This window comes from Poromitra crassiceps (assembly GCF_964638095.1).
Source record: "Poromitra crassiceps genome assembly, chromosome: 1".
NCBI classification, from domain to species: domain Eukaryota; kingdom Metazoa; phylum Chordata; class Actinopteri; order Beryciformes; family Melamphaidae; genus Poromitra; species Poromitra crassiceps.
Window position 1 is genome coordinate 10605937 of NC_139623.1, and position 23432 is coordinate 10629368.

The 23432-nt window shown below is 42.7% G+C and overlaps 2 protein-coding genes across 2 annotated transcripts; both read right to left on the reverse strand.

The window, feature by feature from the left end:
- Positions 1 to 3124: 3124 nt before the first annotated feature.
- LOC310787854 (C-reactive protein-like) lies at positions 3125 to 9399 on the reverse strand (the record flags this gene model as incomplete). Its single annotated transcript, XM_083649317.1, has 5 exons — positions 3125 to 3346; positions 7004 to 7301; positions 7387 to 7489; positions 8642 to 8696; positions 9388 to 9399. 5 exons carry the CDS (start codon positions 9397 to 9399, stop codon positions 3125 to 3127), a joined length of 690 nt encoding a protein of 229 aa, XP_083505443.1.
- Positions 9400 to 15228: 5829 nt separating this feature from the next.
- Positions 15229 to 18678, reverse strand: LOC310788589 (C-reactive protein-like). Its single transcript, XM_083650120.1, has 5 exons — positions 18592 to 18678; positions 18446 to 18500; positions 16629 to 16731; positions 16238 to 16535; positions 15229 to 16114 (listed from the first exon to the last, which is right to left on the reverse strand). The coding sequence occupies exons 2-5, from the start codon at positions 18498 to 18500 to the stop codon at positions 15893 to 15895; spliced, it is 678 nt and encodes a 225-aa protein (XP_083506246.1). The 5' UTR covers positions 18592 to 18678; the 3' UTR covers positions 15229 to 15892.
- Between the last annotated feature and the right edge of the window lie 4754 nt (positions 18679 to 23432).

The window sequence follows — 23432 nt, forward strand, 5'->3', positions numbered from 1 at the left end:
ATACTGTTGTGATGTCATTATTCAGTATCTTCTCCTTTTCTCACTAACTTTCATGTCACCACCTGCTCTCCTGTCAGCATTCTAACTTACAAACACAAACTGTAGGTTTAGCCATCATGTTCTTTCATAAACAGCCTGATTGGAAAGAAAACATTGCCACTGAGATGTCACAACAAGCACTTTTATTATATTATTTAGTATTTATTATTGCTGTTATTATTACAGTGCACACACACATTCTCACAATTATTGCACAAATCAATCAAGCAGTATTCAAGTCTGTTCGTACCTGAAATGTCTTCTTCCTGACTTTTGCCGTGGCAAAGCGTTTGACTAGAGTGGTGAAGTCCAATGTTCTAACAATGTCACTTTCCAATGACATCAATGTCAAGTGGGTGAGCCTTTCTTGTCCCATTGTAGACCGTATCCTGTTCTTGACAACCCAAGTTTTGAAATGGAGCGCTCTCCAGAGGCATTTGTTACAGGGAGAGTTAAGTAAATCCTGAAGGCAATATCCACATTTGGAAAAACTGATGACAGGTTCCTCTTCCTTATTATTTGAAGCAAGTGCCGCACACTTTTATTGTCTTTGTTTTTGATGAATTCTTTGAATTGCACTATTTCATCTACAAATTCGGGAGCCCTTTCACAGGGTTCCATGTCGTTGTTCCGACCTCTCGCTGTTCCGACCTCCCCTCTCCCAGCCCCCATGCCTAAACCTAACCTCCCCCAGACCCTAACCCAAAACCTAACCTCTCCCACCCCCACGCCTAAACCTAACCTCCCCCAGACCCTAACCCAAAACCTAACCTCTCCCACCCCCCACGCCTAAACCTAAGGTCGGCATTGCGAGTGGTCGGCATAGCAGGTGGACACCCTCTCACAGTGGATGTTATTACTCTGCAAAAAAAATTGAATGGCGTCAGTAAAAAAAACATTTTTTGCGAAGACCCTGGACAGGGGGCCCAAAAAAAACACATCAAGGGTCCAAAAAAAAAAAAAAAAAAAAAAAAAAATTTTTTTTTTTTTTTTTTTTTTTTTTTTTTTGGGCCCCTTGATGTCCCGGGCCCGGGCTTCAGCCCGGGTAAGCCCGTTGGTAAAATCGGCCCTGGCAGGGCCGATTTTACACTTCATGGGCCCCTGGGCTATTCATCTCTGCAGGGCCCCCCCCTCAAGCGGAAGGGGGGGCTTCGGTGGCGCCCAACGGGCGCCGCCGAAAAAAAATTTGAGTGTTTTTTTTTTACCTTTTTTAGCCGTATTTAAAGGAATATCTCATTTTAAATCAACATTAGGATTATACTGTTGTGATGTCATTATTCAGTATCTTCTCCTTTTCTCACTAACTTTCATGTCACCACCTGCTCTCCTGTCAGCATTCTAACTTACAAACACAAACTGTAGGTTTAGCCATCATGTTCTTTCATAAACAGCCTGATTGGAAAGAAAACATTGCCACTGAGATGTCACAACAAGCACTTTTATTATATTATTTAGTATTTATTATTGCTGTTATTATTACAGTGCACACACACATTCTCACAATTATTGCACAAATCAATCAAGCAGTATTCAAGTCTGTTCGTACCTGAAATGTCTTCTTCCTGACTTTTGCCGTGGCAAAGCGTTTGACTAGAGTGGTGAAGTCCAATGTTCTAACAATGTCACTTTCCAATGACATCAATGTCAAGTGGGTGAGCCTTTCTTGTCCCATTGTAGACCGTATCCTGTTCTTGACAACCCAAGTTTTGAAATGGAGCGCTCTCCAGAGGCATTTGTTACAGGGAGAGTTAAGTAAATCCTGAAGGCAATATCCACATTTGGAAAAACTGATGACAGGTTCCTCTTCCTTATTATTTGAAGCAAGTGCCGCACACTTTTATTGTCTTTGTTTTTGATGAATTCTTTGAATTGCACTATTTCATCTACAAATTCGGGAGCCCTTTCACAGGGTTCCATGTCGTTGTTCCGACCTCTCGCTGTTCCGACCTCCCCTCTCCCAGCCCCCATGCCTAAACCTAACCTCCCCCAGACCCTAACCCAAAACCTAACCTCTCCCACCCCCACGCCTAAACCTAACCTCCCCCAGACCCTAACCCAAAACCTAACCTCTCCCACCCCCCACGCCTAAACCTAAGGTCGGCATTGCGAGTGGTCGGCATAGCAGGTGGACACCCTCTCACAGTGGATGTTATTACTCTGCAAAAAAAATTGAATGGCGTCAGTAAAAAAAACATTTTTTGCGAAGACCCTGGACAGGGGGCCCAAAAAAAACACATCAAGGGTCCAAAAAAAAAAAAAAAAAAAAAAAAAAAATTTTTTTTTTTTTTTTTTTTTTTTTTTTTTTTGGGCCCCTTGATGTCCCGGGCCCGGGCTTCAGCCCGGGTAAGCCCGTTGGTAAAATCGGCCCTGGCCATGTGACCCAGGTAGCTCCCGACCAGCTCCTGACTTGGCGTGAAAGGGTGTGTGGTCACAAGTGATAGTTCTGATTTTTCTAACCCTATTTGCTACTTACCCATGATGATGTTGATTGGTAGTTTCCTTTCTCAGCGCAATCCATACTAACTCCAGATAGTTAGCCATAAACCAATACAAGGTAAATGGGGTCATGCTATTTTGTGTGCACTGTGGAGGACATTTCAGTGAGCTTGCACAGACAGGAGCATGAACCCATTGACCTTGTATTTTTGTGGCTAATCTGGAGCTAGTTTGACAAACAGCATGTATTGTGCTGAGAAGGAAACTACCAATCAACATCATCACTGGTAAGTAGCAAAAGGTTAAAAAAAAATCAGTTTCCAATGACAAAATAATTTGAGGATATATTAACACCACCAAAAGTAGTTTTATGATCAGTTAGGATTTAGTATTTGATTTAGAAAAATCTATGAGTGAGTGCATGATTCAGCATGCCACATTTCACAATGAAAGGTCCTTGCAAACACTACCAGCCTCACCTGAGCAGTTATATCGGGAAATCGTTTAAGAGAAGTTATGAAAAAAGGAAAAACGGATATTGAAATTAATGTTACGAGTGCACAACACACAAAAAAGGCTGGATAACTTATACTTGATATAGAGGAGACATATCAATCTCTTGGAAATGCTATCACTTCACTAGACAGATTTACTGACATTCATTCACTTGTTTATTTTCCAGCAGCACTCTTCCTGTGATCTGGAACTGCAGTGCCCTCCAGTTGAGCACATTGCCTGGGGTGAAGTTCAGATCATCCATGTAGCGCTGGATCTCACAGGATGAAAGGACGTAGTCCCACATGTGGACATCAGAGATCATGCCAGTGAAAGACTGCTTACTGTCAAACCCCCCACCATGGGAATCCTGCTCCTGTGAAGATAGCAAAAAGAGTCAGATTGAAATAAAAGTATTGTATCATATTCTTTCCAAAATTCAGCGACCAGCTAAATGCTGGTAAAATATGCCCCCCCCCCCCCCCAAAAAAAAATCAAAATAAAATAATAAAAAGAAATTAAAGAAAAGAGAAACACATACAAACAAACAAATACAATGGTAATCTATTGAGTGGCTAAAATATTTGAACAGAAAAAATATATAATTTTGGATCCTCTGATCCAAAAAGAGATCTATATAGGGAAGTCAAAAATAAGTATTCAAATGAAGACTATAAACATGTTAATGCTGAACATTGCTACATATACCTGTCCTAACAATACTACCTGTCCTAAGATAATGTTAATGCTGAACATTGCTACACAACTCTGAGGCCAGCAGGCTCAAAACTGAGATTGCTTCCAACATCACCTCCGTGAAAGACAAGACGACACCTGAGGACTTCAACACCCAGGCCTCCAACATCCAGGAGGCGATCAATAAATTGAAGGAGGAGACAAAAGCCTACAAATATAAGAAATTTGTACGCGACATTAACGACTACCAAAGAAACCACGTCTACCAGTGGCTGAACCCAGCTACACGCAGACCCAGGAGAGTCACCTTTAGGGACTCATCCCCCGACTACACCTGCTCCAGCGGCGATGATTCAGAGGGATATGCACCCTTCCCTGCATCAGCCTCCTCCTCATCGGCCCCTTTTTTAGACCAAGGCCGTTCCCGCGCGGACAGGACGGCAAAAACGAGGCTCCGGCACGACACGAAGCCTCCTCCGTACCGAGGCGGTGTTTCCCAACCCCAGACCCGCTACTACACCAGTAGTGTGTCCCCCAACCCATACCTGTGATAAATCTCTCCTGCAAAGCATTAACACAATCACACCTTGATCTGCTATCTAAAGGTTTGTCTTTTGTCCCCACTGCCAAGTACCAGCCATTTAACACAAGAGTCAATCTACATAAATTCATTCGCAAACTCAGGCTTAGACTGTACTTTAGGCAACATAGCAGCAGTGATAACACCCCTCCAGCTTTGGCACCCCCCTCCTCCTTCATTCCACCTGGACCTATAGACTCTGCCATTGATACCTACAGTAAGCTCATACATCAGGACATTTCCGCGCTGGAACAGAGCATCCCCTCTGTTACACATAACATTACGCGCAGGGAAAGAGCATCTCTTACAGATCTACAAAGGGATGATTCTATTGTCATTCGACCAGCCGACAAAGGTGGAGCTGTTGTGGTCCAGAACCGTGCTGATTATATCACAGAAGCCATGCGTCAACTCTCTGACACATCTACTTATAAGCGTTGCATTAGTGACCCAGGTCCCCGCACCCGTACGACCATTAAATCTGTGATCGACACTGCATGCAGGCGGGACAGATCACTAAACGCAACCATAGATTCCTGTTACACAAACACTATAGGACCCCAGCATTCTATCTCCTCCCCAAAATCCATAAAAACATAACCCCGCCCCCTGGCCGGCCTATCGTTTCTGGCAACGAGAGCTTACTTGAGCCTCTTTCTAAATTCATCGACCACCACATACAACCTTTTGTACAGAGTCTACCAGCTTACATCCGGGACACGTCTGACTTTTTACGGATCATTGAGCAAATTGACATTGATGTGCCATCTGCCTTGTCACCATGGACATTGAATCCCTGTATACCAACATCCCACAGCAGGGGGCAGTAGATACCATCAATCACACATTGACAGGTAGAATATCCACTCACCCCCCCAATGATTTCATATCCACACTGGCTGACATTAGTCTACGTAACAATTATTTCTTGTTCAACGGAGACTTTTATCTACAGACCTCTGGTGTTGCTATGGGGTGTGCCGCGGCTCCCAGTATTGCCAACCTGTACGTAGGTGCCTTTGAAAGAGACTTTGTTTACAACCCCAGCGTTAACCCCTTCATCTCATCCATCACCCTGTGGCGCAGATATATAGATGATGTGTTCATGATCTGGTCCGGCCCATCCACCACCCTGTTGGAGTTCCATACACTCCTCAACACCTGGAATCCACACCTCCGGTTTACCATTGATCACCACCCAGATCGAATCAATTTCCTGGATGTCACTGTATACAAACAGCAAAACAAACTACATTCATCCATCTATCGAAAACCCACGGACAGAAATACCCTGCTCCATGCCTCCAGCTACCACCCCTCACATCTAAAAGATAACCTCCCCACAGGCCAATTCATGCGCCTCCGGAGATTATGCAGCGACAAATGTGACTTCTTGAATAAAGCCACACAGATGAAATTGAGGTTTCAGGAGCGTGGATATGGGCGGAGACCCATCTCACATGCGTACAAACGCGCACTACACTCCCACCGTGACATCCTGCTCCAGCCCAGAACATCAGACCCCCCCTCGCCTAGGGTGACAGCGACCCTGCAGTACTCCCCCTTGGCCAACAGAATCAAGCGGAGCCTGCTCAAATTCTGGAGAGTGCTACAGGTCCATGATGTCTTCGTCACACCCCCCAGGATCGCCTTCTCCCGAAATCAGAACATTAGGGACTGTCTAGTCAAGACGCTTGTCACCCCCAACATAATAACACAAACCACGATCGATTCCCGTCCTCCCCCTATAGGTCATTTCCCGTGCGGACACTGCGCTTGCTGCCCACAGACCACCAAGGCTAAAACACTCACTTTCCCCAACGGACACACCGTCCATCTCAAACACCTTACCACCTGCGCCTCGCAGGGAGTGGTGTATGCCATCTCTTGCCCCTGCCCGCTCTGGTATATCGGGAAGACCTTGCGTCCGTTACGCACACGGATCACGGAGCACAAGAGCGCGCTCCGGCGCCAGGACACCAAGGCCCCTATCGTTGATCACTTTATTCGACACAACCATAGTGTTTCAGACCTCCGCTTCTGGGCCATAGACATTGTCAAACCCCACCCGAGGGGTGGCGACCTAGACAGGACGCTTCTCCAGCGCGAAGCGCACTGGATCCACAGGCTGGATACCTCCGCTCCTAACGGACTCAATGAGGAGCTGGACCTTGCATGCTTTATTTAGGGAGATCTTGAAGTCTGTAGTATTGGAATGCCTACTGTTATGCTATATTTATATTTATATTATTCATTAATTAGATGCATTACTCTGTGTGATTCTTACATCATATCCTTGCGTGATTTTGCTGATATGTTTGGCATCAACATCAACATGATAGGACCTGTATTTTCCTACAGCATTATTGATGTGACATGTAGCCTATTTTTGCATTAGTATTTTTGTAATATATCATCATGTATGAATCTCTGCTAGTTCTGTCTACCCTAGTAGAGCAGACCATTTCCTCTGACGTCAGGGCTCTGCCCCCTTCACGTCACTCCACACTACCTGTGCCACGTAGGCTATGTTCTCTATTTAACCTGGTGCGGTGGCCGACGCCCTCCCATACAGCCTGATGAAAACCAACGGTTGAAACGCGTTGCGTTTGTGTCTTGCCCGTATCACCTATTTGAAGATGTACACTGTTTGTTAACTGTGAAGTACGCAGGTACAAATGACTTCTTATTAAATTGATTTACCTTTAAAACTCTAAGCAGCTCATTTTTTGTTTTGCTTTGAACATTGCTACATACCTGTCCTAAGATGATGATAGGTGTTCGTGTGATGTTTGATCCGGAGCTGGCGAATTTTCTGGGACTGGGCTTTCCATCCAGCCACAACTGTCCCAGTCCAGACTGAGAGTCCCAGGTGGCACAAACAGAGTGCCATGTGTTCAGCTTGTACTCCTGCCCTCCAACGTCCACTTTTTTGTCCTTGATCTGCAGTCGAACCTGATTGGCTGCACGCCTCTTGAAAATCAGGAAGTCATTGGAGGAAGAGGGCGTGGCCAGAGAGAACAGGGCGTGGCCTCGGTCGAGGTCTGTAAAGGACCTAGGCATAAAAATAATCCCATGCATCATGTCTTTCACAGTCAAATATAGTGAGTTCCATCACACGTATAACATGTTTATAATACCTGAGACAGACGGTTATAGCACTGAATTCCTCTCTTGATGTTTCCAGCTTCACATGAGCTGTTTTCGTCTGTTGTGGGAAGGTGAACATTTTACCTGAAAGATCTAAACCGACAAAGACAAGAGTTTCAAAATCACAATGTAAAATGCAAATTAAGTTACACCTGAACTAGTCTTGCTGGCCAGCCTTCCCTCCCTTCCGTGAGAGTCGTCTGGCTGCACGGAAACAGGCTACTGGGATAAGCCCTCCCCTGCTCTACAGCTGCTCCCCATTGGAGGCTGCTGATGTCCGCTTCCCGCTTATTACAAGCTCTGTCATTGGCTCCGACCATGTCAATCAGAGAGGCTTCCGCTCCTTCCTCCTTGTGTGTCGCTGTAAATAGTGCCCTGCCGCCTCAGTGAAAACAACAATGCTAACTAGCTAGCAAGCTAACAGCAGAAACCTACACGCTAGCTCCTTGCTATATACACGCTGAAAATGGCAAGTTGGATTGTTTGAAACTATTTTCCAAGGGCACTGCCGCTAAGCGCCGCTCATCGCAATTCCACAATGGAGACCGGTGCCGCCAGACGGAAGGGAGGGGACGCTGGCCAGCGAGACTACACCTGAACAAATTAATTACAAAGTGACAGAAATACTGCATGTAGCCTACATTGCACAGTAATAATTAATAAAAAATATATATATATATCTTTTAATTTTAGCATAATTTTCATTTCTAAAACTAAAAAAAAAACTCACTGCAAAAAATAAACTAATTAAACTAACCACATACAATTGTGTTAGCAATTATGTAATGAAGTGGTAGTTATACAGGAACTTGGATGAGTAGAATGCTTATGAGTTATCATTTACATATGAACACAGATTTAAGCTCCAAGAAAATCCTGAGGTTTGATCCCATAAGCCAAGATATGAATCACAAAAGCCAAACAAATAAATATAAAGATGTATATACTGACACGTTTTGTTCACTACTTTTTTTTACTATTTTTTTAACTACTATTGTTATTACATTTCTAATTTATTCACTTTATTAGAATCTCAGTTTAATGAATTACTATTGTTAGCCGTGAAATAAAATGAGTTACAACACAATAAATTATAGGCAATAAAGACATATAGGCAGTATGTTTTCTAAAAAAGATACATTTGATCTATTTTGCACATTATCATTCAAATAGAGTCTCTAGAGTTGGAAAATTGCAAATCTAATATTTATTTCAGTCTATGAAATAAAGAAATAAGTTTTGTACCTTGAGGAGCAGCAGCACATGCTCTCAGCATCACCAGTAGAAGTAAACACTTCATCTGATGCAAAGACAACAAATAGGTAGTTAGAAAAATTGCAATATCACAAGGTTCCTATCTTTCAAATTTCAGTTGGGATCATATCTTGATCTTACCTTGTGGTCTGTGCAAGTGTCAGGATGTTGTCTTGTGTGCAACAGTGCATGGGATAGTGAGTTTTTCATGCTTTATATTTCCCCATTCCCGTGCATTTTTGGTTGTTTGCTTCCTTGTCTTGTAAGTTATAAGTCCTGTAAGTCCTGTGTTTCCTGTAAGGGAATTAGCAGGGCCCAATTAAGCATTATGCTAATTCGTCCAAAGATGAAACCTAATTCATTGTTTACAAGTGAATGGCTTGAAAAGCTGATGCATTTGAGAGATCTTTGGTGGTCTTTATGTCCAAGAATCCTTTGCCACTGTCATCATGAAATCTGCTTGACCAAAAGAAGGCAGTGAAAAAGCTTGAGCTTAATTTGATCAACACGGCAGCCTGCAATAAATGTCTCTCATGTCCAACTGTAGAACGTACAAACAAGCAGTCTATAATGTTTTGCCTGTGACTTCTGTTCATCATTTCATCGCAACCAATTTGTTGAAGTTAATCACAATGGCCAAACATTCTATGGAAAAGGGTTAGAATTTAGATTTCAAAGGCGGGGGCGAGTGGGCGACACAATTAGCCCCATACGGCTGATGTGGCTTGTTTGCTCACATTCTCTCCCATCTTGAGCTCCTTCCTTGCCTGAGCTACACTGACCCCTGCCTGCCTGCTGCTGATCCAGCTAAAAACATAGCAAAAGAGTATCACTTCAGTATACATTTAAAACCTATGTTTCCACAACATTTAAGCTGTAGTTCAGAGACTGAAATGGCACTGGCCTATATACTGTATGAGCCATTTATAATTTAAGTCATTTATAATTCTCATTCTCAATAGAAAATGGATGGGTGTGGTTCTCGTCGCTGATTTAACATACTGTACCTTGTTACTTTATTGCTTCATTCCATAATTTATAGAATAATATTTATTTATCAAATTTATAGAATAACGCAGGAAAGCCATACAGCCTCTGAATACACTGGATGTCTAGTTTGTTGTTGTAAAGTGAGAGGGCATGAGGCTGTGATTATTGAGGTGACAATAGGTTATTTTATACAGTGAGGTCAAGTTTCGAAAAATGATCTTACTACAATCAATGAAATGGCTATTATGGAGACTAAGGCCGTGTGTCCATATGGCTTATTTTCCTAAGCTCCAGCGTTGTTTCCAATGAGGAGAGAGCGTATGCGGGCGCACACGGACATCTAGAGAAAGTGCACTGCGCCCAACGTCTATTTTCAGAGCACTCCGGCGTTTTTGTGCGCCGGCTCCCAGCGCTTCCAGCTGAAGATATTTTCACTTTTCAGAAAGACGCTGGTGTCGGGTGCTCCTTTTCTGGTAACTAATCATATGGAGAAACTATCACAACAGAGACAGAAAGGCTCAATTGTGGGAGCAGATTGGCTAGACACTTAATATTTCTGGTCAGTGTTGAGCTAAATCACTGTATGTGTGTTGTTAGCTAATGTTAGCTGTCAGCTATCAAGTTAGCTACCACGCTGAGCTAACGTTACTTTCAGACTGCTTCCTTGCATATTGTGCGCTGAGATCAGCGCTCCCCAGCATACTTCCAGCGTTTAGAAGCTATATGGACACACGGCCTTACATAATCACACATGAATACAATTGGGCTCATTGGATCCAGAAGAGTAGGTTTCCAGTCATACCCAATTTATGCAATTCCAAGACTCTTTAGCATGGTTTTTGCCAAAAACTGCATGGCATTAGCATACAGTTGGCATGTAGGCTATGTAGTGTAGGGGAGACTTTGACTACCCAGAAACTCATTCAGAGATCTTAAGGTGAGAGGTCAAGGTACCCCTTTGAAAATGGTCACGCCAATCTTTCCCTTGCTAAAACTTGCCAAATCTACAGCCTCTGAAAGATGTTGGTCGAGGAGTTGAAAAAAGCGCAGTGCATGTATAGTAGTACACAGCAAATTTCTGGAGTAGAACAATCGGGAGTTAGACAAAAAAAGTGTGAAAGGGATAGTTTTTTCAGATTTATTTTGTAAGTTAGACTACAGCTTGTCTTCTGGGATACTCTTTGGCAGTGTAAGATTCAGTTTTACTTCTCAAACTATATGCTGTTGCTTTTAATTCTCATGTTATTCTGCATTAAGAAGTATTTCCCCCACTAAATATGTCTATAACTGTCACCAGGCTTGCACTTCAACATGTTTATTCAAAATGTAGTTTAACTTGTTACACAAGTAAGTAGCCTGCTATAGCTGAAAAAGAAAGAACGCACATTATGTCCTCCAGTCTGTCAAGAATGCATTCCTCTCTTTTGTTAGCATCCTGTTTTCTTTGAATGAGTTTTTTCACTTTACTTCCACATGGTGAATGCCGATGCAAACACGCCGATACCCCGAAGCATCAATTCTCGAGCGAGCAGGTGCCTGGCTGTTCACCACAGAACCAGTCTGCGCACCAGTCACTAGCAATTCTGCTCCTCTTCTCTCTTGTCTGTCTGTCTGTCTGTCTGTCTGTCTGTCTGTCTGTCTGTCCGTCACATTGGTAGAGATAGAAGCTCCTGTTGCCCTCGCTCTTCAGTTTGTAATGCGTATGTTAGTCCGGCTCAAATAAATACCGTCGGGCGGCCATCAAATTCAAATGCCTCATCCATATTCTCTAAATCAGATAAATATTCAGCCACAACTTACAAAATAATTCAGCTACACGATCTGTTAGTCCAAACAAACATGGCAGCTCCCAGTCCCAGCTTTCCGCCACACTACAGCTGACTTCCGGCAAACGCAACTCTCGTGAGACTTGAGCGAGACTTGGATCAAGCAGAAGGAAAATGATATCTCTTTATAATGTTGGTCTCGAGCGACTTTCAAGATGGAGACCAGTCACGTTACCTCATCACAATAGCTATCAGCTCTCAACATAAGTCAAGTGTGACATCTGTTATGACGTGTCTCATGACTCATCACCCCATCCTCTATAGCCAATCAGCCCCTGTCAATATGACGTCCGTTATGACGTCGCTGCTGAGCCTATGACGTGGCAGTATATATAGCCATGGTCAGCGCGTCATCAGCCTCTTCCTGGCCGTTCACCTTAGTGGTGGCTGTACCTGGGCCGATCGTCTTCTCTGGAGCTGTGTTTCGCCCCACCCACCTCCCCAGTCCACCACCAATGTCTTGACTCCTGAAGAATTCCATACGGGGGAAGGGGGGGGGGGGGATTCTCTATCCTAGACTGAGTAGATGCCCTCCTCTCTCACCACAAGAAGAGGGTCATCTTACCACGGAGTCATTACGTCAAAATTAGTTGCCATGCTATTTGTCAACAAAGCTTGCTTGTCAAATTTTACCCACTGGTCTCTCATGATTAAAATAATGTCATGATGGAATAATCTGATCCTCTCAGTGGTAAAAACAAGCTGGTTTAGTGCAGTAGGGACATGGATCAACTGAAGTGATTTCAAACCAATTTCAAAGATTTCTGTTCACAATTTATACCTAAATTCTGCTTTAATATGCTTTTGTGGTATACTACCACCTTATGGCCCATACTGAGCAAATCATTTGTAATTCACTTACAATAACTTCCTTACTTACTATCAATAAGCAGAGGTTATTGGGGGAAAACTCTTAGTTAATGGCCTAATAGTTGTAGAAATTATGGTCATGCAGAATAAGGCATTAAAGTTTAGCTGAAATGAAAATTGACTTTTTTATTTGATTTTAGATCACATCCCTGGTCATACAGTGTATGCCAAACAAAAATCACAAATGTCCAATTTCTTTGGTTTTTCACATCAAAAGTCAACAATGTTGTCTTCATTCATAATTCAATCTACAGTATGCTTATGTGATGGGGCCAGTTTTTGACTTCAGATTATTTGTAAACGTAATGCTTGTATGTTGTGTCTGACTGTCCCTGAAGGCCACTGCTAGCTGTGGCTGCAATCAGAGAAAGTACCCTCACCTGTGCAGGCATACCCCAGGGCCGGTTCCAGAACAAGATGACTAGGGGAGCATCCTAGATAGGAAGGGGTGCAGATGCCCGGCCCAATAATGCATTTGACCATCATTTCAAGTAGAATGATACCACCCAAGCAAGAATATTTCAAGTGTTTCAAGTGCTTTACTGAAATATTTGGACCATATAATGATAATACAATGATCTCAACGTTAAAAGGTTACATATAGGTGCCAAAAAGCCATAAAATCACATCAAAGAACAAAGAAAAACAACAACTATAATTCAAGTTTAATCAGTAAGTGTGCAGCTGTAGCATTTATAAAAAAAAAAAAAACTTTTCAACTGAGCATGCAGACAATTAAAATAAGGGTGCAATGCATGCTTTTGCACCCCCGTAGAACCGGGCCTGGCATACCCTCACCTGTGCAGGCAGCACATGTGACAGGTGAGGGGATATAAGCAGCAGGAGCCACAGACAAAGGCAGGAAGACCAGAGGGGAAGGAAGATGCCGTGCTGATAGCAGGAGTTCAGAGGAGAAGTGGCTGAGATGGGGAGCCGGGTGTAGCCCTGCCCGCGGCTTGGGTAAGATGCAGGTGTGAGCGGTTTCGGCTGGGAGTACCCCTCTCTCCTACGCGTACCTATGGGCGACCGTGGCGGATTCACGGGGGAGAAGGAGAGAGGGGGAAGGCCCGGAAGCCGCTCCACCTGGAACTGGGAGCCGTGGGCGGGGTGGGGCTCCCCAGTCTCTTCAAAGCTGCCGTTCCTCCTCAAACTGAGAGCGAACCCAGCCAACGTGAAGCAGGAGAGGCCGACAGCCCAGGACAGGAGAGCCAGCCAGCAGCAGCAACCCCACGAAAAGGAGACAGGCGAGGTGTGTGGCACCGTGAGAAGGACCTGGGATCCGGGCGAGGTGTCGGTGGAACGGAGCGTTTGATCATCGGTGAAAGCAGTGGACTTGGGGCTGGGCCGGGACAACTATTTTAACATTCTTTGTAATAAACATTGTTATTACTTTTTACCTTGGGTTTTTAGTGGTTTTTAGCTCTGCTCACCCCTTATTTTAAAGAACCTGTGCAGCCTTTTCTTTCAATCAGAGTCCTAGGCTCTACAACCTAGGTGGCGTTGTCGGACAATTGAACAGTTTTTTTAATGTGGTAAAGTGCGCCACGTTACACTTACATCACCTACTGTACATGTAGTACTATCAAATTTCAACCCAATTTCAACATGACATGACAGCTGTCAATCAGTCTTCATGGCTAGGAGAAAATTCTAAGCAGGCAACATGGCTGCCTACATGGGCAGACTTTGCTAGCTCTTAAATGTTAGTATTAGCCATTTTGGCCCTATTCTCCCACAGGCCTTAGGGGCAAAAACTGGCGTTAAACGCAAAATAACGTGCCTTGCGCCTGCCTCGGGAATATAGCAACATGGTTTTAGGCCCCGAAATGCGCTTTATGCCAAAGAGGCATGGCGCAGTGCCAGAATAGGCCAGAATTGGCGTTTCGGCCTTAAATACCGGCCTAACGATATATTCCCCCCTGGCGTTAATTTAGCGCTTTGCGCTTTTGAAAACCAGGCCTTATTCAGTGCACCGCGGATATTCCTCTGCGTATTTACGCACAGGTCTCCTCTGCCGATCTCACACTCTCCCCCTCTCTCTCTCTCACTCGCGCTCAGACAGTCACAAAGACCGATGAAAAATAAGTTGTTCCACCATACGTAGTATAACAACATGACAGTTTTAACAACATGACAGTTTTTGTAACATGACAGTTTTGAGCCCCTGTCATTCAGAGGCTGTTGCATCATCCTCCCTGTGCAGTGGGGCAGAAGAAAACGATATCATTCTGCCCAAACAAATGTTCACCAAATCTCCCAGCATGCATTGAGGATATTATATTTCGACAATAAATAGCAACCAAATGAGCCTAAATAGATAGAAAGGTAGATAGAAATAATGTTTAATGTTAACACAACATGCAATTGTAGAACATTTCAATATTGGACCAAATAAAATATCGAAATCAAAACAGAACCCTATGTGAAACATATATGTCATCCTGGGGCTATATATATCCCTCGCAGATTTAACGTGATTTAGATGAGGGACAGTGTAACGCGGTTCTACTGTCATGTCCTACTGTGATGTCCGCTCCAATAAATTGGCCCTACTTCACATTTACTTTTACAATAAAAACACATTTATGCAATGACTTTACATAATGTAGGCTATATTTATGTGCATCATCCTACCTGTGCAGCAGGGGAGAAGAAAAGGTAGCAAAACGATATCATTCTGGACAAACTTTCACCAATCTAATCTCATCATGACATAGGGTAGGCTATATTTTTCTAGCTGATGCGTTTAGAACATTCTTTTCACTTTGATCTTACTAGAGTGTAGCGTATTTACATGCTTGCAGTATTTAAACTGCAGTCAGATTGATTAGAGAAGCATAATAATATGGAATATTATATATGAGACAGACGGGAATGAAATCAGAATCAGAATCAGAATCAGAAAGACTTTAATGATCCCATTCACGGACTCTTGATTTGTCTTATTTTGCATGCTTGTGATTACATACTATTGTTTTACACACTTGCGATTGGGGAGGGAGGTGACCACAATTTGACCACTCTAGTGAACGCTAGTGGATAAGGACATAAACAACAAGTGCAGTGGGATGGACTGGGTCACAAAAACTCGGGCCTGGCATTCTGGCCTTGCTCATCCTGTCCGGGGGAGCAGCAGATGACAGCACACAGCTACAATGGCTAGCTAGCTCCTGCATGTTAGCTAACCCAGCCATGTCAGCACATGCTATATAATGTTAGAGATTAGAAATACACTGTTCCAATGACAAAATAATTTGAGGATATAATAACACCACCAAAAGCAGTTTGCTAAGTTCAGAGTTACATTATTATTTGGAGATATTCAGCAATCCACATTGCACAATCAGAGAGTTACACCAAAGCTGAACTGAAAAGGAAAAAGCCTGATATTCCAATTAATGTTACAAGTGACATGTTTAACAAAAGAGAAAGCTGGAAATAATGTTATACTTGATACAGAGGAGACAGGTAAACCATTTGGAAACGCTATCACTTCACTATCACTGTACAAAGGTATAGAAAGTCTGTTTTTGAAGACAATGAAGGTCTTGACCATTTAGTGACATTCATTACATTGTTTATTTTCCAGCAGCACTCTTCCAGTGATCTGGAACTGCAGTGCCCTCCAGTTGAGCACATTGCCTGGGGTGAAGTTCAGATCATCCACATAGCGCTGGATCTCACAGGATGAAAGGACATAGTTCCACATGTGGACATCAGAGATCATACCAGTGAAAGACTGGCTCCTGTCAAACCGCCCACCATAGGAATCCTGGTCCTGTCGCAAAAGGAATCAGATTGATAAATAACAGTATTTTTTTTATGATAGAGATCTATAGGTATAGAGAAGGGAAAAAAAATTCAAAGGAAGACTATACATTTTAATGCAAAACTTTGCTACCTGTCCTAAGATAATGATAGGTGTTCCTGTGATGTTTGATCCAGAGCTGATGAATTTCCTGGCACTGGGCTTTCCATCCAGCCACAACTGCCCCAGACCAGACTGAGAGTCCCAGGTGGCACAAACAGAGTGCCATGTGTTCAGCTTGTAGTCCTGCCCTGCAATAACCACATCACTGTTCCTGACACTCAGATCAAACTGATTGTCTGCAGTACTCTTGAAAATCAGGAAGTCATTGAAGGAAGAGGGCGTGGCCAGAGAGAACATGGCATGGTTTCTGCTGAGGTCTGTAAAGGACCTGTAGGAATACAAATAAATTCACATGTATCAAGCCTTTCACAGTCAGGAATATAGTGGGTCCCATCACGCACAACAAACATGTTTACAATACCTGAGACAGACAGTTACAGCACTGAATTCCTCTCTTGATGTTTCCAGCTGCACATGAGTTGAGTTGGTCTGTTGTGGGAAGGTAAACATTTGACCTGAAAGATCTAAAACAACAGTCAAAAAATCAGAATGCAAAATCTAAATGCAAATACACCTGAACAAATTATAGACAGAAATAAAATATCCAGTGGAAATACTGCATGTAATTTATTATTATTATTATTATTATTACTATGGTTATTATTAGTATTATTAGTATTATTATTATTATTATTATTATTATTATTATTATTATTATTATTATTATTATTATTATTATTAATAATAATAATAATAATATCACTATTAATAGTATTATTGTTATTATTATTACTACTACTACTATTATTATTATTATTATTATTATTATTGATAATGATGATGATGATCATCATCATCATCAATAATTATTATTATTATTGTAATTGTTATTGTTATTATTATTATTCCTGTTTGCAAGTGGGGGAAAGCACAAGTGTTATAGAAGATTATATGTGGCTGTGTAACGTCAAGTGAATCTATGTAATGGAACAAATTTGCTTTCAACTTTTTTGCTTAAAACATCAAGGAGTGTTACAGTAAAACATTTTAAGAAATATTACAAATATCATTACAGTGGATATATTATGTACAGTATTTTACATATTTACAGTACAACGTGTGTGTTGCACACATGTATTGTACAGTATTAACATTTAACATTAATGGTTCAATTTGTTTCATTGTTATTCCATTTCTAGTTTATCTACTAGTTTATTAGAAACTCAGTTGAATGAAATAACATATTGTTAGCTGTAAAATATACGGTATTTAAATTAAAATGATTTACATATGCCTATGGGCAGTATAGGTAATTTCTAAACAGATAAATTGGATATATTTTTTACATTAGCATTCAAATAGAGAGTCTAGAGTTGAAACATTGCAAATCTAATATTCATTTCAGTCTTGCATACATCCCCACACACCCTGCTATATTCATTAACTCTGAAACCTCATGTTCAGTTTTAGCTGTTGAATTACACCAAAACATATGATGAATTCTAGAGATTTTGGTCACTATAGGCACTTTCCGGGTATATGGTAAGCATAGTAAATTACCAAGTTATTAAAGCTGTAATTAAGAAGGTAAACACTTAGAATTACCCACGTATGAATGGGTATGAATGTCTATGAATGTTGGTGGTGGTCGGAGGGGCCGTAGGCGCGAAATGGCTGCCACGCTTCCGTCAGTCTTCCCCAGGGCAGCTGTGGCTACATCACCCGTAGCTTACCACCACTGGTACGAATGGTGTGAATGAATAATGATTCCTGTGAAGCGCTTTGGGTGTCTAGAAAAGCGCTATATAAATCCAATCATTATTATTATTATTATTAGAAATTGTAACAGCCTGAGTTTAATGACTGTATAGTTTCCTTAGAAACACCTTCTGTACCCATTACAGTAATTCAAGGAACAATCTATACGGAAGGTTTATATTAGCAGCAGCCAACGCTTAATTGTGTAAATTACTTTCTAGAAATGTATTTGATCACATCGACATGTCGATATGATGAAATCAATATACCGTAAGCCTATACCTACAAGCCTTATTCCCTATCATGCCATTAAATTTGAGAAGCTACCATCCTAAACCTGTGTGTAGTTACTTGAACAGTAATTGAGTAATATTGGGATTGTTTTTAAGTAATTCATTTTTTAAATCACCTACAGTATGTAATTATTACTTGAATATATATATATATATATATATATATACAGTATATATAGTACAGTACCTTGAGGAGCTGCAGCACATGCTCTCAGCATCACCAGTAGAAGTAGACTCTTCATCTAAGGAAAAACAACAAATATGTAGTTAGAAAAAAATTCAATATCACAAGGTTCCTATCACATTTCAGGTGGCATCATGTCTTGATCTTACCTTGTGGTTTGTGCGAGTGTCAGGTTGTTGTGTGCAACAGTCTATGGGACAGTGAGTTTTTATGCTTTAATATTTCCTCATTCCTGTGCATGATTTTGCATGTTTGCTTCCTTGTATCCTAGTCCTGTAAGTCCTGTGTTTCCTGTAGGATTTGATAGGGTCCAAGCATAATATTATAATTTTTCCAAAGATAGAAACCTAATTCATTGTTTACAAGTTAATGGCCTGAAAAGCTGATGTATTTTAGAGATCTTTGGTGGCATTTACTGTATGTCCAAGAAGCATTTGCCACCAAATGGAGGCAGGGAAAAAGCTTTGCAAATAAGTTGAACTTACTTTATCAAAAAGGCAGCCTGAAATAGTATAGTCTGTTAAGGTTGTTTTTGTGTTGCCTGGGAGTTCATCATCATTTCATTGCAACCACTTTGTTAAAGTTATTCATAATGGCCAAATATTTCATGGAAAGTTGCATTGTTCCATTGTTGTTGATGACTAAATGACACACCTGGATTTGAACGCACCACCTTCCTTGAAAAAAAAAAAAAAAAAAAAAAAACTCGTAACGGACAAGCCCGTCTTTTATTGTCACACGAACACCACAATACATGCATGCGGCCACAACACACTCATGCTGACGGTGCATTTTCCACTCTGAATAAAAGGAATGTCCGCCATTTTGCTTGAGGTTCTCACTGCAGGGGGTTGCACAGGCACACTGATTTTTGTGTTGCTGGATATTCACATGCACGATATACAAGACAAGATAAAAAAATAAACGTTTCATGGGAATATGTTGCATCATACAGTAACTTTTCTTCTTCTACAGTAAGTCTCTGGCACTCAGGCTACCCATGGGTCGATACAAAGCTATCAATGAATAGAGAAATTAGTCCTTGTTGGTGCACTACTGTACTGATGTACTGTATAATTCTAACAACTTTGATTTGAGTTAATTATGGTAAATGGTAAATGGTCTGCATTTATATAGCGCTTTTATTTATCCAAAGCGATTTACAGTCAGTACATTCACCCATTCACACACCGATGGCGGCAGGCTATCACGCAGGGTGCTGGCACACCAACGGGACCTTTGACCACCAAAATCTAATAAGTTCATCATTGAGTCCAAGTTGACGTTTGAGGCAAATTTGACAAAATTCAAGGCGTTCCTCAGATTTGATATTAACGAACATTGCACGGACGGACATACGGACGGACGGATGTACGTACGGACAGACGGACAACCCGAATCCATAATGCCTCCCGCCTGGTTATCGCGGGGCTCGCACGCAGCTTGGCTGCTGCACGGCCTCGCCCACAGCTCGGGTGCTGCACGGCCTTGCCCACAGCTCGGCTGCTGCATGGCCTCGCCTGCTCTATTGGCGTGCGTGCGCACGGGTGTGTGTGTGTGTGTTGCTCACAAAATGTTATTGCCCTTAAGTTTACTTGCCTTCGCGCATGTGTGTGTGTGTGTGTGTGTGTGTGTGTGTACTGATAATGTCACAATGCCCCTTATGACATAACTGATGATGTCACAATGCCTGACATCACTGATGATGTCACAATGCCTCTTATGACATCACTGATGATGTCACAATGCCTATGACATCACTTCTGGGACGAAAATTTAAACAGAGAACATTGCCCACTTGCTCCCTTTGATAATAGATGTGATAATTAATGTTCATCATTCCCAAATAGTTGCTTCACACACCCCTCACTTTATGCAGAAGAAAGCGTGAAAGGGGAAATTTCAGATACTAGGGATCTACGCGTGCTCGATTCCTAGGCTCGCACATCCTGCAGCTCACCGAGCTGGCCCTGCAGCTCGCATTCGCAGCTCGGCTGTGTGGCCAATGAGACAAGCATCACTCATGATGTCAGATTTATGACATCGCTGATGATGTCACAGTGGGATTTATGACATCACTGATGACATCACTGATGATGTCACAGTGGGATTTATGACATCACTGATTATGTCACAGTGGGACTTATGACATCACAGTGGGACAGAAAAAAACAGAGCCTTAGCTCCCATTTATATACTGATGATGATGATGATGATGATAATAATAACTCTAATTATAAGATAATAGATTCTGACAAAGACCCCTAAAAAGAACATCGTTACGCAACTTTATTATGACTAGGCATCTCGCGCGCTACGCGCTCTACGCGCAGCGGGCGAGCCTGACCTGCAGCTGGCCAAGTTGGCCCTGCAGCTCGCATTCACCGCTCGGACACTGTGTGGCCTTGCCCGCAGCTCAGCTGCTGTGTGGCCTTGCCTGCCCTATTGGCATGTGCACAATGTCTCCCTCTCTCTCTCCCTCAGTCTCTCTCTCCTCTCTCTCCCTCTCCCTCAGTCTCTCTCGTGACTTTGTGTGTGTGTGAGTGATTTATGACATCACTGATGATGTCATGAGTGTGATTTATGACATGACTGATGATGTCATCAGTGGGACAGAGAGACAGACAGACAAACAGACAGAGCCCCAGCTCCCATTTATATACTGATGATGATGATGACGATAGATAGATAGATAGATAGATAGATAGATAGATAGATAGATAGATAGATAGATAGATAGATAGATAGATAGATAGATAGATAGATAGATAGATAGAAGATATATAGAGCATCACTCATCAGTGAGTAGTGAGAAAAGTTGAGTCTACACATTGCATACTTCACTTCATTTATTTGTAGACATTTAGGGCTGACATCACAACTGCCCGTGACATCACAGTTCAGCAATTGTGTACCATTGGCCCTTCAATCAGCACCTCTTTGAACACTTAATTTGCAGTGTGGCCTGCTTGCTGCCCTGGCTGCCGCGTGATGGCATACTTCAGGGATGCTGGATCACCTGTACTGGAGCTGGCAACATACAGCTGTCCATGGCTGAAGACGGGGATCTGAAGCCAGCCTCCCCACTTTTTTCAGTGTCTGCCCTTGGCTGGAGGAGCTTCAGCAGGTTCTCTGGTCCATGGAGCTCGCTTTTTTTTTCTTTTTTTCTCAGCAGTAGTCATAGCTCTTTTCTCAGGTGCTATCTTCAGTGATGTCACCGCTTATATAAGACTTATGACATCACTTATGACATCAGTCATCAGTGGGATTTATGACATCACTGATGATGTCATAGTGGGATTTTGATGATGTCACAGTGGGGTTTATGACATCACTGATGATGTCACAGTGGGATTTATGACATCACGGATGATGTCACAGTGGGATTTATGACATCACAGTGGGACAATCACAGTGGGACAGAGAAACAAACAAACAGACAGAGCCCCAGCTCCCATTTATATGCTGACGATGATGATGATATTCACCTTATGTAGAAGATAAGTTGATAAGTTTAGCTTGAGAGACTAACAGGAAGTGTAAACACAATCGGAAGTTCTGTTTGTGTTTACACTTCCTGTGACTCATAAACCTAGTCTGACTCATGTGAGTGAAACTATGTTTGACCAGGTGAGCAGGTAAAACAGCTGGCGTTTTGAACAGGAAGTCGTGACACAATGGGTAAAGTGGGCGGGGCTACATAAGGTGAATAGTGAATACCAATGAAAATATAATGTTCACTAACTAAGACCACGCCACAATGGATTCAATAGTTTATTAGGAAGGGGTCAAGGGCAAGTAATGAATGGGTCAAAACGAAGGGATGACTCGAAACGATGTATATGAGTAGGTGTCTCAAGAAACCAGGGAATGAGACTGGGTGGGGGAACTGCCTTGCCGATGGATGCTCTTCATGGTCTTCATGGCCCCTGTGGTTCCTATGCTGAGATGGAAGATGAAAGGGTTGGGTGGGAGGGATGAGTTGAACTGAGATGAAAGCGAGAAAGGTTCATGGTTTGGGGCGTATAAGTATAGGGTGGAGAGAGTGAGTGATTGAATCGGGGTGGAGGGAGTGATTGAATGATTGATTGAGGCGTGGTCTTGTTCCCAAACTTTAGTTCTTCTTCTTTTCGTTTCTTTGAAGCATGGTGTTATATGACAGTTTCCCATTTCTTTACACAGTTCTTTGCGTGTTTATTAAACTCTGCAAGGTCTTCTGAGCTGCAAGGGTTGGGCAGCAGAGGGCAGACAAGGCAGTGCTCCATAGTGTGGTCTGCTTCTCCACATTCACAGGTGGTTGGGCCAGTCATGTAGCCCCATCTGGCCAGAGCAGCTTTAGATCGTCCCGTTCTTGTTCTTAGGCGGTTGAGTGTCTTCCACTGAGACCAAGGTGCTTCTGAGCCAGGGGGGAGGTTTTCAGTGGGGGGGATTCCCATGTCAGTTGGAGGGGGGTTATTCTCTAGCTTTTCTGTCCAGAGCTGGAGTCTGGTTTCTTCTCGGGATGTTATTAGTGGCTGGACATGGCTGAGAAAGCTTCTTCTTGACTTCAGTCGTTGGGCCGGGGCTTGACGTCCGTAGAGGAGGTGGCGTTCATCACTAGTGGCTTTTGTCATCTCAACTCTGCTGGTAACTTCCCGTCTGGTGTCAGCGGGGGCAATGCCAGCGAGGAGGTGCAGGTGGTTTGTATTGGTGGGTTTCAAGCAACCAGTGATCAAACGGCAGGTGTTGTTCAATGCTGGGTCAAGTTTCTTGGCATGGGTTGATCTCTCCCAGACAGGGCATGCATACTCTGCAGAGGAATAGCACAGAGCCAGAGCAGTGGATCTAAGTGTGGGTGCCGTGGCCCCCCATTTAGAGTTAGTCAGTTTCCGTAGGATGTTGTTTCGGGAACCAACTTTCGATTTGGTGTTGTTGACGTGCTCCTTAAAGGAAAGGGTGCGGTCCAGAGTTACTCCAAGGTAGATAGGGTGGGCATAGTGCTTGAGTGGTG

Coding starts and splice junctions, on each gene's coding strand:
- LOC310788589 (XM_083650120.1), bottom strand. CDS start 18,500: ATGAAGAGTCTACTTCTACTGGTGATGCTGAGAGCATGTGCTGCAGCT. Junction 16,536..16,628: donor GCTGTAACTGTCTGTCTCAG/GTATTGTAAACA, acceptor GTATTCCTACAG/GTCCTTTACAGACCTCAGCA. Junction 16,115..16,237: donor CTATCATTATCTTAGGACAG/GTAGCAAAGTTT, acceptor CTTTTGCGACAG/GACCAGGATTCCTATGGTGG.